Below are 18,894 nucleotides of genomic sequence, written 5' to 3' on the forward strand. Positions count from 1 at the left end.
GACCAGAGCTGCGCACGCGCACTGAGCACTCCCAGAAAGCCTGGATGGACAACGCTGCCCTCAACGTACCCAGAAACCTCCAGGCCGGGACCGATCCAGCTCTTTCCAGGTTGGAAACAAGGTTATATTCCTCTTCTCTCCGGAACGGAGAGGCACTGACTTCCCTTTCCTTCAAACTACAGGGAACTATCCGCCTATTCCATGTATCTAAAAGGATCTTATGGAATTCCCTTTAAACTAGCAACAACTTGGGGCATTTGACTCATCTCGCCCCAAACCGAAGACTGTCTCCACTTTTCATTCATCATCCAAGCTGAAGGAACATGTGCTACCTGCCTCCTCACACTGACTCATTCCAGTCTTTTTCGAGAAAGAGCACTCGTCCTCTTCCCCCCGCCCCGACAGCTAAAGGGGACTGAATCCACCTCTTCCTTCAAATATGAAATCTATTTTCACTTCTTGTTCCTAACTAAAAGAGAGCCTCTCTTATTGCTTTCTCCAAGGAGAGAAATGCTTTCACTGATCTTTCAAGCTGGTAATTAGATCCATCTCGTCCCGTAACAACTGAGAGTGGTCCAGCTAAAAGAGATTATCCGAAGAGATGGATGCCCAAACCGCCCAGAAATCCCCCGCAAAGACCCATACTAAGCCTAAGGAAAGTCTCCCCGCCCTTTGCTCTGAGGCGGAGCGGGAGCTCGGGTTTTCCCGCCCTCCTACCCGTGGAACTAACGGGATCACCAGCTCTCTGAGTGGCTGACCCAAGCGCCGCCTCTGGTAGTGGTTAACCCCAAGCGCGCGCTCACCGCCTAATCTTGGCTCCACCCCCTTCCTCAGCCCCGCCTCCCTCTGGCTCCGCCCCCAGGCTGCGAGCGTCAGGGGCCCGGCCCAGATACCGAAGTTAGTCGGGCTGAAGTTGCAGCCGTGCAGGGACACGGAGGCGTCCGGTGGGAGCCTGTGGCAGAGCCATGGCGGGCGAGGAAGAGCGCGGGGATGGGGACCCAGTATCAGTGGTAACCGTGAGAGTGCAGTACCTGGAAGACACCGACCCTTTCGCCTGTGCCAACTTCCCGGAACCACGCCGGGCCCCCACCTGCAGCCTAGACGGGGCTCTGCCCCTGAGCGCGCAGATCCCCGCGCTGCACCGCCTCCTGGGAGCGCCTCTCAAGGTGAGGGGGCTGCGGAGAAATTTGCGCTTGGAAGTTGAGATGGGCGGTGGGCAGTGCTTCTAGGATAAAGACCGTAGCGGACGCTCGCCTTCGGAAAAGCCCCGGCGTACGCTCCTCTGCCCACAGGGGGAGACTCTCAAACTGAGACGTTGTAGAAGGAAAATGAGAGTTTGTGATTTGTTCCACCTAGGCTTCCCTTGAAACTAAGGCCCTCCTGAAGAGGTACTTGGGGTCCCCTCGCTGCCTGTTTGCCAGGCTTGCTGCAGGGGCAGAGGATCACTGTTCGTTCGGACTGTAGCGGATCGGGGAAGTGGAGTTGGGGAGGGACCCATTTCCACCTGCTTCAGGTAGATTAGGGGCGGGGCCACAAAGAGGGGCGGGCTTAGGGAGGACCTGGAGGCTGGGGTGGGTCCTTGGAATACAGTCTCTCGCTGGCTAGTGGAGATTGGGAGTGCCCGCCAGGATGAGAGGAGTCCCTTGGAAGCAGCCGAACCCTAGCTTTGCGGAGCTCGCATGGGTGGAAAAGCCCTTGAGTCACCGCCCCCACGGACCCTTAGGCCCGTCGCTGGTTGCCTGCGCCTGGAAGGGAGGAGGCGGGCCAGTCTAATTTTAAACTGCTGGCCTGCCCTAGTTTGCCGGCCTTCCTAGGCCGACTTTGCACAGTTAGAGAGGCTCATTTCCAGATGGCCAGCGGGACCACTCCTCCCCTCCAGGTCGCCTCCTCTAACTCCCCCCCTCCCTGCAGGCATCCCTTTCCGGCTTGCTTTTTTCCGGGCCAGGACTCCCGGAGGCACACAGGCTACCACCCCCCAGGGTTCCCGACCTGTGGGTTAGCTGGGAGCTGTGAGGAAGAAGGGAGGGAGTCGGTGGGGTGCCTCAACTGGGCGCGGAGTTGCGCAAACATGGCCCCTAGGCCCGGGGTCTCCCCTGGAATGTGCCCCGAGCTCCAGGCCCCCAGACTGCATTCCTTGCGTTGCAGCCGCCAGTCCCGCCTCCGAGTGCGGGCAGGAGGGGTCGGGGAAACTTGGCCTGGGGAGTGGCGGGTGCCCAGACAGAGCCCCAGCTTTAAGACCACAGCTGGAAGGATATTGCCCACCTCCCGAGTTTTGGTGCAGTCAGCTCCTCCTGCTCTGTTCAGAGGGGTCTGGAAAAAGCACGTCCAGTCTGAAGTCACCTGGCATTCAGTCGGACTGCAGAGAAAAGGGCGCTGAATTGAAACTGTTCGGACAGACTAGGGAGACGGAGATGTAGAACTGAGACCGCTTAGCCTCTGAACTAATGAAAGCCCTTGTCCAGAAATAAGGCGGAGGCTAAGGCTGTAGCATTTGCTCTGTATGTGCAAGACCCTGGGTTTGATCCTCAGTACCACAAGTCCATGTATGTATACACAGGACTAGAACAAAGGCAATAATCGCTCATTCCCTCTAGGACATCCCTCTTCGCAGTTGGGAACAGGCCTGGGTTATTAAAAATGAGGTTCAGAGATTCCCCTTCATTTAGGGAACTTTTGCATTGTTTCAGCTGGTACAACAAGGTCCCTGGGTTCAGAGAGATTGTGTGTGTGTGTGTGTGTATGTGTGTATGAATAGCTATAAGACTGTCCTCCCAGCCAGGTGCTGGGCCTTGTTCTCTGCTCCTTAGCTGAGGACACTACTGAGCTCCATGAAAGATGAGTTTCCTACTCCAGCCTGTACTTCTTGGTGTGGCCTCCTTCAGCAGCTACTGCTGCCGGGAGAACTGCCCCTACCCCCCCCCACCCCCGCTTTGGGAAAGGCGTAAAGTTACCACACTGCATAGAGCCAGAACTCCCTGGAGTTGACGGCTTTGCCAGGAATGGTCAGATGCACTGTGATGTGCTGGTCCCAAATATAAACTGTGACCACAGACTCAAAATAGAAGGCTGGAGGAAGAGGGACTGAGAATAGGGCCGGGGCAGGGACATCAGAGAACTGAGGGAGGAGGAGAGCGGGGCTCCTTGCAGGAAATTTCAACAGCTGCTTCCTCTCCAGATCCTATAAGTGGGTGCCCCAGAAGCACAGCACAGGCATGAGTTAAGTATACCTTGCTTACCTTCTAGAAGGAGGAGATGGGCTGGAAGCCCAGACGTCCCTGCTGTAGGTTATAGGGCAAATGTAGGGTGACAAGTTCGCTATCCACTGCTTTATTCTGTGTGGAGTTGTCTGGAAGAAGGTAGATTACGGTAAACAGCCCTCTGCCCTCCTATTCTGGGTACTGGCCTGTCACCTCGCAGACCCTACAGCCTCCCAGGGGCTCCTACCCCATACCCTGTTGGACTCCAGTTCCTCCCGGGACTCCCTTTTTAAGCCACGCAGAGCTTGCCAGTCTGAGAAACTTTACTCATTTCCTCCATGTCTATGAGGAAGCTCCTGGCCACAGCCTCTGACTCATCTTCTGTCGTCGTGGTTGGGGGCAGGGGAGGCTGGCAATATGTAGGCTAGGCCTAGTGTCCCTAGGGGAACTCCCTGAGTCTTTCTCCCTGTTAAGCTTGGGCTCCTTCACGACTTGCCCTGCCCTGGAGGGGGGGTGGGGAGAGCATTGACCTTTTGATGTCTTAAACCCTAATTCCAATCTATAAGTCCTATCTTTCCTTCTGGGAAGAGCCTTAGACCTTTTTCCTGAGAGCCAAGGCCCTGCTGTGTCTGGAGTCCTACTGACATCCTTGGACTCTGGGCAGAGAGACCTGGAATGCTTCTTGGATCTTGCATTGAAGGCTAGGGAGTCCCTTCTTACTGATGGCGAGGATTGCCCTCAGGTGTTTGGTCATTAGCATCAGTTTCCTGGCTGGCCGTGACTAAAAGGGAGCAAAGGTGGACCAGGGTGCCAGAGTGTGTCCTGACTCCACTCCAGCCTCAGTTTAACCCTCCTAACTCTGTGGCAAGAGAGCTCAAGTGTGACCTGACCTGCAGGGACAGATGCCAACTGAAGGGGTCCCCATAGGTTTTCTTTTGGGCTTTCTGCAGACTAGGCAAGTACTACCCAACTGAGCTACATCCCCTATTCCCCCACCTAGAAATTTTTTTTCCCCCAGGCAGAGTTGTTTCACAGACTGTCTGCAAATTCGCATTCTTCCTGCCTCAGGTTCATGAATGCTAGTGTTATAGGCATATGCCACCATGCACAACCCCCTTAGGATTAAGAGGGGGGTGGGAGGGGACTTAACTGTCGATAAACTGATCTCTCTGGTCCTCTGCAGTGGGAGTCTCCGGAAAACTAGAAAACTGGGGTAGGAGCATGAGTTGCAGTTTTCCAAGCCTGCCTAGGTCTGAATGTTCCATCCCATCCGCTGGTCCTTCTGAGCTATAGCCTGGTGGGAGACCCTACAGCCTAGATCTTAGACCTGGTAGACAGGCAAAAGTAGAGTTTTCCTAGTGTCTGTGTGCACTTGCTTATTTGAGCTTTTTCACTAGAACTGGGAGGACCAGTTTGGGGTATTTGCAGAGTCCAAGAAGTTTCGAAGCAATATTGTAGGTCTCCTGCCTTCCATCCACTTCTCTGACAAGGTTTTCTGGAACATTCCCAAGACCCATCCACCTAAGATATGGGTCAGTTAACCCTGGTTCTGTTCAGAGCTGTGTTTGTCTATGGCAGTTCACGATACTTCATTTTGTTTTTTGGACTTTTTTTTTCCTTCATTTTTGTTTTTGAGACAGGATCTCACTGTAGAGGCCTAAGTGGAGCTCACATAGATCCACCTGCCCCACTCTCTCAGCCCCCAGTGCTGGGATTAAAGGCCCTATTATGTTGTTCTTTTGAGATTGGGTCTCATTTTATATCACTGACTGGCATAGAACTAAATGTGGATGTCATACATCAGGTTGGCTTGAACTTGTGGAGAGACTCCTGCCTCTGCCTCCTGGATGCTACAATGATAGGTGTGCGCCACTACGCCTGACTGTATTTCTGAGCTTTGTTTTACTTGCTTGTTAAAATGGAAAATCAGATGAAGCAGACAGCCTAAAATGAGGCATGGTGTCTTGCACCTACAATTCCAGTATTTGGATAGCTAAGTCGGGAAGGTTGCCATGAGTTTGAAGCTAGACCCTATCCAGAAGGGAAGAGAGGAGAAAAGGGAGTAGGAGAGGTAGGAGGAGAAAAAGAAAAGAAAACTAGGCGTCATAAGCCTGCGGTAGAGGTGGAGGCAGGAAGATCAGGAATCAGCCTCAGCTATGTTGCAAGTTCTAGGCCAACCTGGGCTACAGGATACCTTATCTTTTTGTCTTTTTTGTTTATTTTTTTTTAAAGGCAAACTGCTGATCTAATACTGAAAAGGCGCATAACAAAGGCAGGTTTCTTTGCCTAAGGTACATCCTTGTCGCTCAGGAAGTCACAATGTAGCTTGAACCTCAGATAACAGAAAGTTTACTATTCAGAGCAAAGGGTCATGCGTTCAGTGGTCCAGTTATTTCCTAAAAATGAGACCCTCAGCATGAATTCTACCCTGTCCTCCATCTTCACGGTTCCCTGCCCTATCTATTCTTTCTTACGTGATTACATTGTTATCAACACAGTAGGGGGCCAGTGATTTGGCTCAGGGTAAGGGTGCCACGCCTGTACTAATGTGGTGAATGAGGCCTGGTCCTGTGCCCTCCATGAGCATCTTGGCATACACACAGCCATATACCCACAGAAGTAAGTTAATAAATAATCGTTTAAATAGGAAGTAGACACCACGGTCTGCTCAGCTTTATCTACACATGAAACCATATTATATTGAGTGGAGGATTTGGTCAAATACATTATATACATGTTTAAAATTCTCAAAAATGTTATATTAAAAACCACCCCCCAAAAAACCAGACAAACAAAACCTCTGTCAGTCCAGAGAGGTAGCCTATATCTGCACTCCTAGAGAAGAGAAAGGCAGGTGAATCAGGAATCATCCTCAGCTATAGTGAGTTTTAGGCCAGCCTAGACTACATGAAATCTTGTCTCAAGAGAAACATAATTAATTAAAGAACGTATAGCATAGAAATAATATATAGCAAGTAATAAAGTAAGGATATGGCCCAGTGATTTCATACTTACCTAACGTGAAAAGGGCTATGGGTTTGGTTCCCAGCTCTATAAAAATTTATTCATTAAAAACAAACAGGGGAAGCAGGTGTAGTAGTAGTGCACACCTCTAATTCCAACACAGAGGCAGGAGGATCTCTGTGAGTTCAAGGCCAGTTTAGTCTACAAAGTGAGTTCCAGGATAGCCAGTGCTACTAGCCTGTCTCAAAAACAAACAAATAAACAAACAAACAACAATAACAAAAACAGAGGCCTGAGAAATTGCCCTGTGGTTAAGAACCTTCACCACTCTTGCAAAGGACAGGGGTACACATGAGTTTGGGTTGCCAGAAAAGCCTGAGCTGGGAAACATGGCTGGAGGCCAGAAGTGAGGAAGACAGAAGCCGGGGTGGAGGATGGAGGCCAGAAGTGAGGAAGACTGAAGCCAGGGTGGAGGATGGAGGTCCATACATTGTCATCGGAGATTAGGGTTTGGCTTGCTCAAACCTGGCCCCGTCCCAGGGTGTGAGAAAAGCGTCTCAGAGGTTTGCCCTCAGAGTGGCGATCCCAGGAAGGGGCCATGGGGTGTGAAGGATACGCACCATCTTGCCGGCAGGAAGTCTATCCTTCTTGCCGTTGACCTGATCCTGGCTCCCCAACCTCCCTCTTCCGCTCAGGACAGACAACTGAGAGCAGAAGAAAACTGGCCTGGAGGCACTGGCCCTACAATGATCTCTAGACCTTTCCCTATAATGGGCTTTTCCCTTTAACTGGCAGGATTGCATGGGTGAAGTAGTTGGGGAAAAGCTTAAACTGGTTGAGCTGAGGAGGCAGGAGTGGTGACCAGGAGCCTTCAAGACTGTGCTCCTTGTCCCAAATCTCATCCTGGAGGGAGAAGACCATTCTCTGCTTACTTAGGGTGGAGCAGGGTGCGTGGAGGAAGGAAGGGCAGGAAGGATGGTGGGCCTAATATCTCTGGATGTGCTACTCTGGCCCATATTCAGCTGTTCCTGGCCACATACCTGAGTGTGCAAGAGGTTGTCAGGTATTTATAGCAGTGTGGTACATCCTCTCTTAAAGCTCACAGAAGTTGTGAATCCACATTTATTATTATTATTTTTTTTTTTTTCTGAGTCAAGGCTGACTTGTCGATGTTTTCTGCTGTGTCCTGCAGATCTAAAACTAGTCTCTGGTTCATAGATGTGCCGTGAGTGAGCTATTTATTATTCTATGTGTGATCTGGAGGCCATCCCTGGGGGAGGTATGTTAAAGGTCCCCCAGATCCTCCAGTCCAAGCAATACTGTGGCCATGTTGCTTGGCTGGAATGGGGTGGGTTTGGGGGAAGCTGCCTTCAGTTGAGCTCTGGCCCTGACGAGATACCCCAGCCCTGGGAACTTGCAGTCCCCTCTCAGACCTGATCCCAGTAGACCCAGGAGATGACTCTGCTCCCTGGAGGAGAGTCCAGGCCCGCCCAAGGCGCCCGAGGGAGGGCAGGCGGCCAGGCAGGAAGTTGGACAGAGAACAGGCTGGAGTGTTTGTCCTGTGTCCCATGTCCCAGGCAAGGGGTGGGGAGGGGATGGGGGATCACCCAAAGGCTCCACAGGTTAAACTGCCAGGAAGGAGCCAGGTCAGGCCCTGAGGCAAGAGCAGGGGGTGCTAACCAGAGGCAGAAGCAGGGGGACAGAAGCTCAACTGACTTCCTTTCCCCCCAGGGACCAAGATCAGCTGAAAGCCCTTGGGTAGGGTTCAGAGCAGGGCAGAGCTGACCAAACCCCAGCAAAAATGTTGAAGGTCACTTGCCCAGTGAGATAGCCCCCAGAAGACCCCCTTCCTCCCCAGAGCTAGGGTCCTTTTGATTAGCTCTGCATGTCAGCACTGTGCTAAAGGGAGGAGTGTGAGAGAGGTATACAGGGTGCCCCTAGAGTTCTGGGACCCAGGCTTCTCTATAAACACTTTTTTTTTCCTTTCAATTTTATTTTATGCACATTAGTGTTTTGCCATGTGGTTGCTGGGAACTGAACTCTGGTCCTCTGAAGAGCAGTCAGTGCTCTTAACCTCTGAGCCGTGACACTCTCTCTCTCTCTCTCTCTCTCTCTCTCTCTCTCTCTCTCTCTCTCTCTCTCTTTCTCTCTCTCTCTCACACACACACACACACACAAGATTTTTAATTTAACTTTTATTTTGAATGGGTACTAGTGTTTTGCCTTCATGTATGTCTGTGTACCACCAGTGTGCCTAGTGCCTGTGGATTCCAGAAGAAGGTATCAGATCCCCTGGAATTAGGGTTAACAGACAGTTGTAAGCTGCCATGGAGGTGCTGGCAACTGAACCCAGGTCCTCTGCTGGAGCAGCAAGTGCTCTTAATCACGGAACCATCTTTTTAGCACCAATAATAATTGTCTAAAGGACCAAGTGGTGAGCCAGGATGAGGAAGGAAACATGAGAAAGGAACATATGACGGAGCTGGCGTCTTCCTGTTTGGGGTCTGATGGCATCAGACTCAAAAATCTGAAGGGCAGTAACTGTAGCTCACTTGGGGAAAGGACAGAAAACCTCTGAGACATGGAGGGACTAAGGAGTCTGTGGATTAGTGTCTGTGCTGTATTCTCCTGGCAGGAACTCCCAGCTGGGTTTGCACCTCTCTGAACACATCACACTTTCTCTCTGAACTTGAGTGCTTTTGTGGCTGAAACTTATCACCCCAAGAGGTTGTGAACTTCCTTGAAGGTAGCAACTTCCTGCTGTCTTCCTTCATGCCCCTTCCTCATTTGTGTTTGTTAGGGTAAAATAAAAAGCAAAAACCAAACAACCCAAAAAATGCAGGGCTGTAGTTCAATCGTTTAGCATGTGGGAAGTCCTGGGCTTGATTCCTAAAAGCACCAAAACAAACAACAACAATCTGACTGCAGCACTGCCCTAATAGCTATATTCTTTTGTCTCCAGCTGGAGGACTGTGCGTTGCAAGTGTCCCCGTCTGGATACTACCTGGACCCAGAACTGTCCCTAGAAGAACAGCGGGAGATGCTGGAGGGTTTCTATGAAGAGATCAGGTCAGAGCTGAAATGGGGAGGGAGGCTAAGGAGCCCCTCCTGCTCCTTTTCAGGGCCTTGGATAGGTCTGGCCCAAACCCCCCAACCTTGTCCCCACCAGGGTCCAGCTCAGATTTCAGCAGCTGAAACAGTCTGTAGCCTGGGCTGTAGGTAAATGCAGGGAACGATGCTAGGGGGATCCCCACTATTACCTGGAAATTGGGGCACTCTCAGACACAGGTACTGTGTTTATTTATACTCTTCTGTTTGGCTCACACTTGGACCCAGGAATAGCAGTTGGGAGGAAGGAGTGGGCCAGGGTTCACGTGTGGATGTCTTTGCTTTGAAAGTGGAATCCTGAGGAATCAGCTGGAAACCACTGACATGGCTGTTTGATTTCAGCAAAGGGCGGAAGCCCACATTGATCCTGCGGACCCAGCTCTCTGTGAGGGTCAATGCTATCTTGGGTAAGTGTGTGACATCTTTGGTGTCCAGCAATCCCCCAATGTCTTGCTCCCTACTTTTCCTCCATAGCCTACTTGGTCTAGTTTCTTTCAGGCCTGTGCTGGACTATGGATTCAGTGGATTGGAGATTTGATATGTCCTCCTCTCTCCCTTCCCTGACCTTGGCTTCTGGGGTCAAGACTGACCGATGCCACAGCTGGGCTGAAGTAATGGTGCCCAGCATCAGAAAGTGGAAGGGAGGTTTGGGAATGCTAGGCTTTTCTGTGGCAGGAGGCTGTGGTTGTGCGTTAGTGGAAGGATGCACTGTCTGTGTTCCCTTGAGTTGCTCATGGCCACTCACCCCTTGCAGAAAAGTTGTACGGCTCCAGTGGCCCTGAGCTCCGCCGATCTCTCTTCTCATTGAAGCAGATATTCCAGGTAAGATCCAGAGGCGGGTTGAGGGTTGGTGTCCTACCCAGGCCCCCTTAAACTTCCCTGTGGCGCCTCCAGGAAGACAAGGACCTGGTGCCTGAATTCGTACACTCAGAGGGGCTGAACTGCCTGATCCGTGTGGGCGCTGCTGCTGACCACAACTACCAGAGCTACATCCTTCGAGGTCAGTGCCACACTTTCCCCTTGACCTTTGATCCCATGCCCCTCTCAGCTCCCACCACCACTCACCTCTTCCCATTTCTGTCTCTAGCCCTGGGCCAGCTGATGCTTTTTGTGGATGGAATGCTGGGGGTGGTGGCCCATAGTGAGACCGTGCAGTGGCTATACACACTGTGTGCCAGCCTGGTAAGTGGCTCCGTGCAAACACGTACTCTTTCCCTGTTGTTTCTTCTGAGCCTCAGTTCCCTCTTCTTTCAAGTGGGAAGGGTTGGGGTAAACCTGAGGGCCCTTGAAAACTAAATGGCACTTTCAAGTCCAGGCCCAGAACCAGGATCTTTCTACCAAGACTCTTTGGGTCTAGCCCCAGGAGTCCTTCCCCTTCTCCAGGAACTAACAGTCTGGTCCAAGCCCCATTCATATGGATTGCCTTCTCTCCCAGTCCCGCTTGGTGGTAAAGACCGCCCTGAAGCTGCTGCTGGTGTTTGTGGAGTATTCTGAGAGCAACGCACCGCTGTTCATCCAGGCAGTCAACTCTGTAGCCAGCACTGCCGGTCAGAGCCCATCTTCCCCTTCACTGCCACTGAGCCCTCTCCCACACCGCTCCCATCCCATGACTGCCTCCTTTCCCATGTGGCAGGTACTCTTCCCTGGGCCAACTTGGTGTCCATCCTCGAAGAGAAGAATGGGGCTGACCCCGAGCTGTTGGTGTACACTGTCACTCTTATTAACAAGGTATGAAACCGGGAGCAGGTCCCAGCCGTGGACCCTTGGCCCGTGATCCCACACATCAGTCTGAGCCTTGTTCTGTGGTTCCTTCCAGACGCTGGCAGCACTCCCAGACCAGGACTCCTTCTATGATGTGACGGACGCTCTGGAGCAGCAGGGCATGGAAGCGCTGGTGCAGCGCCTCCTGGGCACCGCTGGTACTGATGTCGACCTGCGGACACAGCTAATGCTCTATGAGGTGGGTCCCGGGGGGGGGGGGGCACAGTTCCCCAGTACCTGTCCCTTTTATTGGTCCTCAGCTGCTTGCTCACCTCTTGGCCACCTCCGTCAGAGTGCCCTTCGGTTAGAGGATGGAGATATGGAAGAGGCTGCAGCTGCTGCAGCCGCAGGCGGCCGACGGGAGCGGAGGAAGCCATCCTCGGAGGAGGGCAAAAGGAGCCGAAGATCTCTAGAAGGTGGAGGTGGTTCTGTGCGTGCCCCAGAACCAGGGTGAGTCCGCGCCTGGGTATATGTGAAGGGGTGAATCTGCCAGGCACGATCCTGTCTGTTAACAGGCCTGGCCTCTAGCTCCACAGGCCCTGCTTCACCAGTAGGCACTACCTCCTCCACTGGCCCCGCCTCGCCCGCAAGTCCAGTCTACAGCCCCCCTGGCCCAGCCTCTGGCCTCCGTACCTCAGTGAACCTCTTCCCTACTATTTCTGTGGGACCCTCAGTGGACAGTTCCTGTGAGAGAAGCATCTACAAGTGAGTAGGGAAATCGAGCCCCACCCCCAAGTCCTGTCTCCACCTGTCCCTCCACTTTGCGCCCCTCCATGGGCTCTCTGCCTCCTCTGCCCAAACGCGTGCTTTCTCTTTCTTTTCAGACTTCACCAAACTGCTCCCGTTTGGTAAGTGGCTGCTGGAGGGTGGGGACTGACTCTGACTGGACCTCCTCCTTCTGTGTCTTCTCTTTATTTAGTTCCTGTGTTCCACCTCGCCTGCCTTGGCCTCTTGTCATGTCCCCTCCTCACTTTCTGTCCTCCCATTTCTGTCACTCTTTCTGCTTTGTCTGCGTCATCGCTGCACCCTGTCTGGCTTCCTGTCCGTTTCTACCACTTCCAGTTTCCCCCGTGTCCTGCCACCCCCAGCCCTCTTCCTACCACTGTGACACTACTGTCTAGCTCCGTATGAGTGCAGCACATGGGCCTTGGACTGGAGCTGGCACCATAGTTACCATGTCTTCCTCTCATCCCCCTACCCAGCGCCCCTGAGAGCCCACCTGTCCCCCAGTCCCTTACTGGGCAGGCCAGGCTAGAGTAAGTACAGAGGCCAGTCTGCCAGACCTGCCATGTGCTCAGGGCTTCAGCATCGCTTGCCCAGCAGGAGTTCATACAACCCCACTAGGATTCTCAGAAACCCCTTCTCCCAGACTGATGCCTCCTTAGTAACCCAAAGACTTAAGCACTGGGAGGAGTTCATTGGACCGTAGTGTTTCCTATGCTTCAGTAGTGATACCCGAGTAGCTTAGAACAGGAATAGCTTGTGAGTGAGTTAGGAGAGATATTTAAAGTGAGGTGTGGATGGTGGAGGAACCTAAGGCTGAAAGAAGGGCAGGCAGGGACTGAGCTAACAGAGACTGGAGGGGTGAGAGGAGACACTGGAGACAGGTTTGGCACACAGCTTGTGATCCCAGCACTTGGTAGTGGAGGTAAGGAGGATCAGGAATGCAAGGTCATCTGCACCTACATAGTGAATGAGTTTTGGGCTAGTTTGGCCTACATGAGACTCTGTATCAAAAAAAAGGGAGAGTAAGAAGAGAGACGGAAGAAAAGAAGAGAGCAGTAGATTGCATTCATTATTTTAACACAAACTGAGTGTACCATTTAATAGGCCCTTTTTTCAACTGTAGCTCTCAAAAGCAGACAGACATGCAAGAGGAAGTCTGTTGTACCTATTGGGACAACTTTCTCCTTCCCTTACCCTAAGGGCATTGTCTAGAATCAGCAAGGCTGCACGTTAGACATCAAGTAGAACTTCTGTACTTTGACCAAGAATGCTGAATTGTTTGTAACTTCCAGATGTGGAGGACTGAATGGGGCTGGGCCTTTGTGGGGTGGGCAGAGGTATGCCTCATGCATGGACTGTTTCCTGTGCCTGTGTGTGCTTGCAACTGAGGGCAGTGCCCAGCAGCTCAGCAAGGCATGTGCACCACTCTGGGCTGGACTTGGGTCAGGCCCTATCACTGACAAGTACCTCTCCTCAGAGCCCGGTTCCTGGAGAACGTGGCAGCAGCAGAAACAGAGAAGCAGGCTGCTCTGGCCCAGGGCCGGGCAGAGACACTGGCTGGGGCCACTGTCGATGAGACTGATGGATCATCAGCATCAGGTGGGTAGATGCTCAGGCAGAATCCAATCATACTGTTTTCTTTTTAAGATAAACAAACAAACCCTAGGGGCTGGAGAGGTGGCTCAATCAGCAGTTAAGAGAGCTTGTTGCTCTTGCAGAGGACCGTCTTTCATTGATTCCCTGCATTCATATGGTAATTCACAGCCTTCTAAATATAACTCTATTTCAGGGAATCTTATGCTGCCTTCTTAATGACTTTTTAAAGATTTATTTATATTATGTGCATTGGTGTTTTGCCTGCCTGTCTGTGTGAGGGTGTTGGATCCTCTGGAACTGGAGTTGCAGACAATGGTGAGCTGCCATGTGGGTACTGGGAATTGAACACCGGTCCTCTGGAAGAACAATCATTGCTCTTAACTGCTGAGCCAGCTCTCCAACCCCTTAATAATTTTTAAAATTAAACTATATCATTTCCTCCTTCCCTTTCCTCCCTTCAACCCTTATACCCTCATCTTGTTTTTTTCAAATTCATGGCCTCTTTTTTTTTATTGCTGTTATTAGTACCTCCACAGGTACCAGGCATGAACTTATTGCACATACATATGTACAGGCAAAACAACTCATACACATAAATGCTTTTGTTATTGTTTTTGAAGACAGGGTTTCTCTATGTGTAGCCCTGGCTATTCTGGATCTTGCTCTGTAGGCCAGGCTGGCACTCACAGAGATCTACCTGCCTCTGCCTCCCAATTGCTGGGATTAAAGGCATGAACCACCACCACTGCAAAAATGTTTTTTAAAAGATACATATGTCTCAGGCAGTGGTGGTGCACACCTCTAATCCCAGCACTTGGGAGGCAGAGGCAAGTGAATCTCTGTGAGTTTGAGACCAGCCTGGTCTACAAGAGCAAGTTCCAGGATAAGCTCCAAAGCTACAGAGAAACCCTGTCTTGAAAAACAAAAACAAATAAACAAAAGATATACACATACATATACACACACATAGATAGAGATAACCACAATCCCTTTTATTTGTGTGTGTGTGAGAGAGAGCAAGTGAGAGTGTATACCATAAGTTTCTGGGTCTCCATGGAGGCCAGAAGAGGACATCAGAGTCCTGAATCTGGAGTTAAGAGTGTTTGGTTGTAAGCCACGCAGCTTTACATGCTAGGAACTGAACTTAGGGTCTTATCCATCTCTCCAGAATTCCTCACACCCCCACCACCATGTTGCTTTCTTGCCCCACCGAGAGCATGTAACTGACAGTTACTTACCTTTTACTAGGCACCAGGGAGCTGTGGGACTCCTCAGAGCCAGCCTCTGCACCTCGAACACCTCGGAGCCCTGTTTCCCGAGTCCTGCTCCGGACCCAGCGAAGTCTTGAGCCAGAGCCCAAGGAGCCAGTGTCACCACCAAGTCCTAAGGCTGATCCTATCCAGGAACTTCCTACCCGTGTACCCAAGCTCTGCATTGGGGATTTGGACTTCTCAGATCTGGGGGAAGATGAAGACCAGGACACATTAAATATGGCATCTGTGGAGTCTGAAAAAACATTCCCACTCCTATCACATCCACCATCTTCACTCGCGGAGGGGCTCCCACCTCCGCCCCCACCTCCCCCACCCATCTTAGGCTCCTGCCCACCACCTCCGCCCCCACCTCCCCCACCCATCTTTGGCTCCTGCCCACCACCACCTCCACCCTTGGCTGCGCCTCTTGCCCACTCAGCCCTTGATGGCCCAATCCTTCCCACCAAAAGGAAGACAGTCAAACTTTTCTGGCGGGAACTCAAACCAGCGGCAGCCTCTGGCTACTCTAGAAGCCGCTTTGGACCTTGCCCTACCCTGTGGGCCTCTCTGGAACCTGTCTCAGTAGACACAGCTCGGCTGGAGCACCTGTTTGAGTCCCGGGCCAAGGATGTACTACCCACCAAGGTAAATCAGCTTGACAGGCAGAACTGGGAGTTTAGGGGCTGAGTTTTTGGAGCCGGTTCCTCATTTCCCACATGGGGAAATAGAGAAAGGAGATTTGTCTGAGACTCTCTAGGAATCAGCAGAGCTCTCATTAGAAATATCCGCTTATTCCCAGCTTAAATCTTATCTCCAGTTGTAGATTCATTAGGCCATTCAGAGGGGGATTTTAGTGTGTCCTCTTTTTTTTTAAACCCCACCCCCTGCTCCAAGATATGGTTTCTCTGTGTAACAGCCTTGGCTTCTTTGTAGACCAGGCTCACAGATATGCCTGTCTCTGCCTCTGCTTCCCAAGTGCTAGGATTAAAGGCTTACAGTGTCCTGTGAAGAAACTACCCCAGCTAGTTTCTTCCCTTTCTTGAGCTGCCATTCTCCCAACCTTGCAGAAAGCTGGTGAGGGCCGCCGGACAATGACTACAGTGCTGGACCCCAAGCGCAGCAATGCCATCAACATTGGCTTGACCACTTTGCCCCCTGTGCATGTCATCAAGGCTGCCCTGCTCAACTTTGATGAATTTGCTGTCAGCAAGGATGGCATTGAGGTGAGACTACCCTAAGGAATTTCTGGTCCTTCTGGTGGTGGGCATAGGCATGCCATTTCTGTAGGGCATCCCCCCAAACCCGGGGTTCCCGTAGAAAGCCTAGGGAGGGGTAGGAGAAAACGTCTTAGGCCTTGGGTGAATACTGAAAGCCTCTATGGGGCGGTGGCTGCATCTTCAGAAACTGCTGACCATGATGCCCACTGAGGAAGAGCGGCAGAAGATTGAAGAAGCCCAGCTGGCCAACCCTGATGTACCCTTGGGCCCAGCTGAGAATTTCCTGATGACACTTGCTTCCATTGGAGGCCTGGCTGCACGCCTACAGCTCTGGGCTTTCAAACTGGACTATGACGGCATGGAACGGGTACCTGGGTCATGGAGTGGGCTAGGTGGTAGGAACAGGGGAGTGATGACCATGTAGCCTGAAGGCTCCTTGTCCCTCACACCAGGAAATTGCAGAGCCACTGTTTGATCTGAAAGTGGGCATGGAACAGCTGGTGCACAATGCCACCTTCCGCTGCATTCTGGCTACCCTTTTGGCTGTTGGCAACTTCCTCAATGGCTCCCAGGTAAGTGAAAGCACTTGGGGACTGGAGGTCCAGGCTCTGGAACCAGCTGGCACCAGACTGAGACAGGGTCCTTTCAGAGCAGTGGCTTTGAGCTGAGCTACCTGGAGAAGGTGTCAGAAGTGAAGGACACAGTGCGCCGGCAGTCACTGCTGTACCATCTCTGTTCCCTGGTGCTCCAGACCCGGCCTGACTCCTCTGACCTCTACTCAGAAATTCCTGCCCTCACCCGCTGTGCCAAGGTTGGTACCAGGCAGATTCCACGAAGACTGATGAGGGCTATGAGGCACCACTTCTCCGGGGCAGATCCTTCTGTGTGGGCTGCTGTGCCAGGGCTTGCTGAGACTAGATCTGTGAGCTGTAGCCTCTGCCAGTGGACTCGAATGGCTTGACCCCACCATTCAATTCTTTGGGTCTGTTTAGTTGTCACTTCCTCCAAGCCTTTTCTGTTCTTTCTTGGAGTAACTGGACTGGCCTGTCTTTTGTATTACACTGTAAACTATTTCTTTTCTCTCTTTCTTATTTTGGTGATGCAGGGGCCTGAATTAAGGGTCTTGTGCAATGAAAGCAAACATTCTACCACTGAACTACATCCCCTGCCCACTTTTTACTTTCTGAGACAGGATCTTTTTGTTTGTTTTGTTTGTTTGTTTGTTTGTTTGTTTGAGACAGGCTTTCTCTGTGTAGCTTTGGAGCCTGTCTTGGAACTCGCTCTGTAGACCAGGCTGGCCTCGAACTCACAGAAATCCACCTGCCTCTGTCTTCTAAGTGCTGGGATTAAAGGCATGTGCCACCACTGTCTGGCCTCTGAGATAGAATCTAAGTTGCCCAGGAGGACCTGAACAAACACCGTAGCCCACACTGTCCAGCCTGGACCCAGACACACCTAAGACCTGGCATCTTCAAAAGCTCACAGGCCAGGCATGGCATTGCTAAGTGGATTGTAGCATTCAGGCTATAATCTTATATATATATATGACAGCTGAGCACCCCCTTGTTTTTTAGGTGGATTTTGAGCAGCTGACCGAGAACCTGGGGCAGCTGGAGTGCCGGAGCCGGGCAGCGGAAGACAGCCTTCGGAGCTTAGCAAAGCATGAGCTAGCCCCAGCTCTACGTGCTCGCCTCACCCACTTCCTGGCCCAGTGTACACGCCGGGTAGCCATGCTAAGGGTGGTGCACCGCCGAGTCTGCAACAGGTAGGGCAGAGAGAGAGAAAAAGAGAGAGAGAGGAGTGCCACCACCATCCTGTTAAACACCAGGCAGGGCTCACCATCCACATCTCCCACTCCGACCTGCCTAGGTTCCATGCCTTCCTGCTCTACCTGGGCTACACGGCGCAGGCAGCCCAGGAAGTTCGCATCATGCAGTTCTGTCACATCCTGAGAGAGTTTGCACTCGAGTATCGGACCTGTCGGGAACGAGTATTGCAGCAGCAGCAGAAGCGGGCTACCTACCGCGAGCGCAACAAGACCCGGGGGCGCATGATCACTGAGGTAAATGCCCTTTTGGTCTTGCCTGCCACCCCACGGTTCCTTTTCCTTGCTCCTAACCACTCTTCTTCCCGTTTAGACAGAGAAGTTCTCAGGAGTGGCTGGGGAGGCCCCCAGTAACCTGTCTGTCCCAGTGGCCGTGGGCAGTGGACCAGGACGGGGTGATGCCGATAGTCATGCCAGTATGAAGAGTCTGCTTACCAGCAGGCCAGAAGACACCACGCACAGCCGGCGCAGCAGAGGTAGGGTTTGTAGCAGCTGCTAGGGGAATGTGTTCTAATCTACCCTAGCCTGATTTTCTTCCCTGGTCTCCCTTAGGCATGGTCCAGAGCAGCTCCCCTGTCGCACACACAGTAGTGGGGCCCTCCACTCCATCCCCTGAGGAGACTTCGGGTTCTAGTTTACCCAGCGATACATCCGATGAGATAATGGATCTGCTGGTGCAGTCAGTTACCAAGAGCAGTCCTAGAGCCTTAGCTGCTCGGGAAAGGAAGCGCTCTCGTGGCAACCGCAAGTCCTGTGAGTATCCCCTTATAAGCCCACTGACCCCCCCCCCAGTTCCCAACACCCCCCCCCACCTGTGACCCTGCTCTGTCACTGCAGTGAGACGGACACTGAAGAGCGGGCTTGGAGATGACCTGGTGCAGGCACTGGGACTAAGCAAAGCTCCTGGCCTGGAGGTGTGAGCTTGCTACCACTGGGAAATCTATCTGGATACAGCTACAGTACAAGAGCCTGAGCACAAAGTGGGCCTGGAGTAGAAATCTGGTTCAGAAGCCTGCACCCAGGGAACCAGTATTGTGAGCAGTATTAGATATGTATGTGTGTGTGTGTGTGTGTGTGTGTGTGCATGCCCGCGTGCACACGTGTGTGTGTGCATGCACATGTATTCTGCATGTGCGAGTTCCCTATTTGGAACAAAATAATAAAGTTTACCTAGCTAATCCAAGAGCCTTTTTCCTCTTCGAAGGTCACTGCCTAGCTGAGCCAAGAAAGAAGTAATATAGGACTAA

The 18,894-nt window shown here is 52.0% G+C and overlaps 1 protein-coding gene across 1 annotated transcript; it reads left to right on the forward strand.

Moving 5' to 3' along the window:
* Window positions 1-106: 106 nt before the first annotated feature.
* Fhod1 (formin homology 2 domain containing 1) lies at window positions 107-18,824 on the forward strand. Its single transcript, XM_005345479.2, has 22 exons — window positions 107-1,166; window positions 9,124-9,230; window positions 9,612-9,676; window positions 10,024-10,091; window positions 10,164-10,269; window positions 10,357-10,451; window positions 10,705-10,816; window positions 10,903-10,997; window positions 11,086-11,229; window positions 11,323-11,480; window positions 11,559-11,735; window positions 13,234-13,355; window positions 14,601-15,250; window positions 15,673-15,828; window positions 16,007-16,189; window positions 16,275-16,394; window positions 16,472-16,633; window positions 17,397-17,587; window positions 17,692-17,884; window positions 17,961-18,123; window positions 18,200-18,400; window positions 18,485-18,824. Exons 1-22 carry the CDS (start codon window positions 966-968, stop codon window positions 18,565-18,567), a joined length of 3,552 nt encoding a protein of 1,183 aa, XP_005345536.1. The 5' UTR covers window positions 107-965; the 3' UTR covers window positions 18,568-18,824.
* Window positions 18,825-18,894: the final 70 nt, after the last annotated feature.

This window comes from Microtus ochrogaster, chromosome 4 (assembly GCF_000317375.1).
Source record: "Microtus ochrogaster isolate Prairie Vole_2 chromosome 4, MicOch1.0, whole genome shotgun sequence".
In the NCBI taxonomy this organism is placed as follows: Eukaryota; Metazoa; Chordata; class Mammalia; order Rodentia; family Cricetidae; genus Microtus; species Microtus ochrogaster.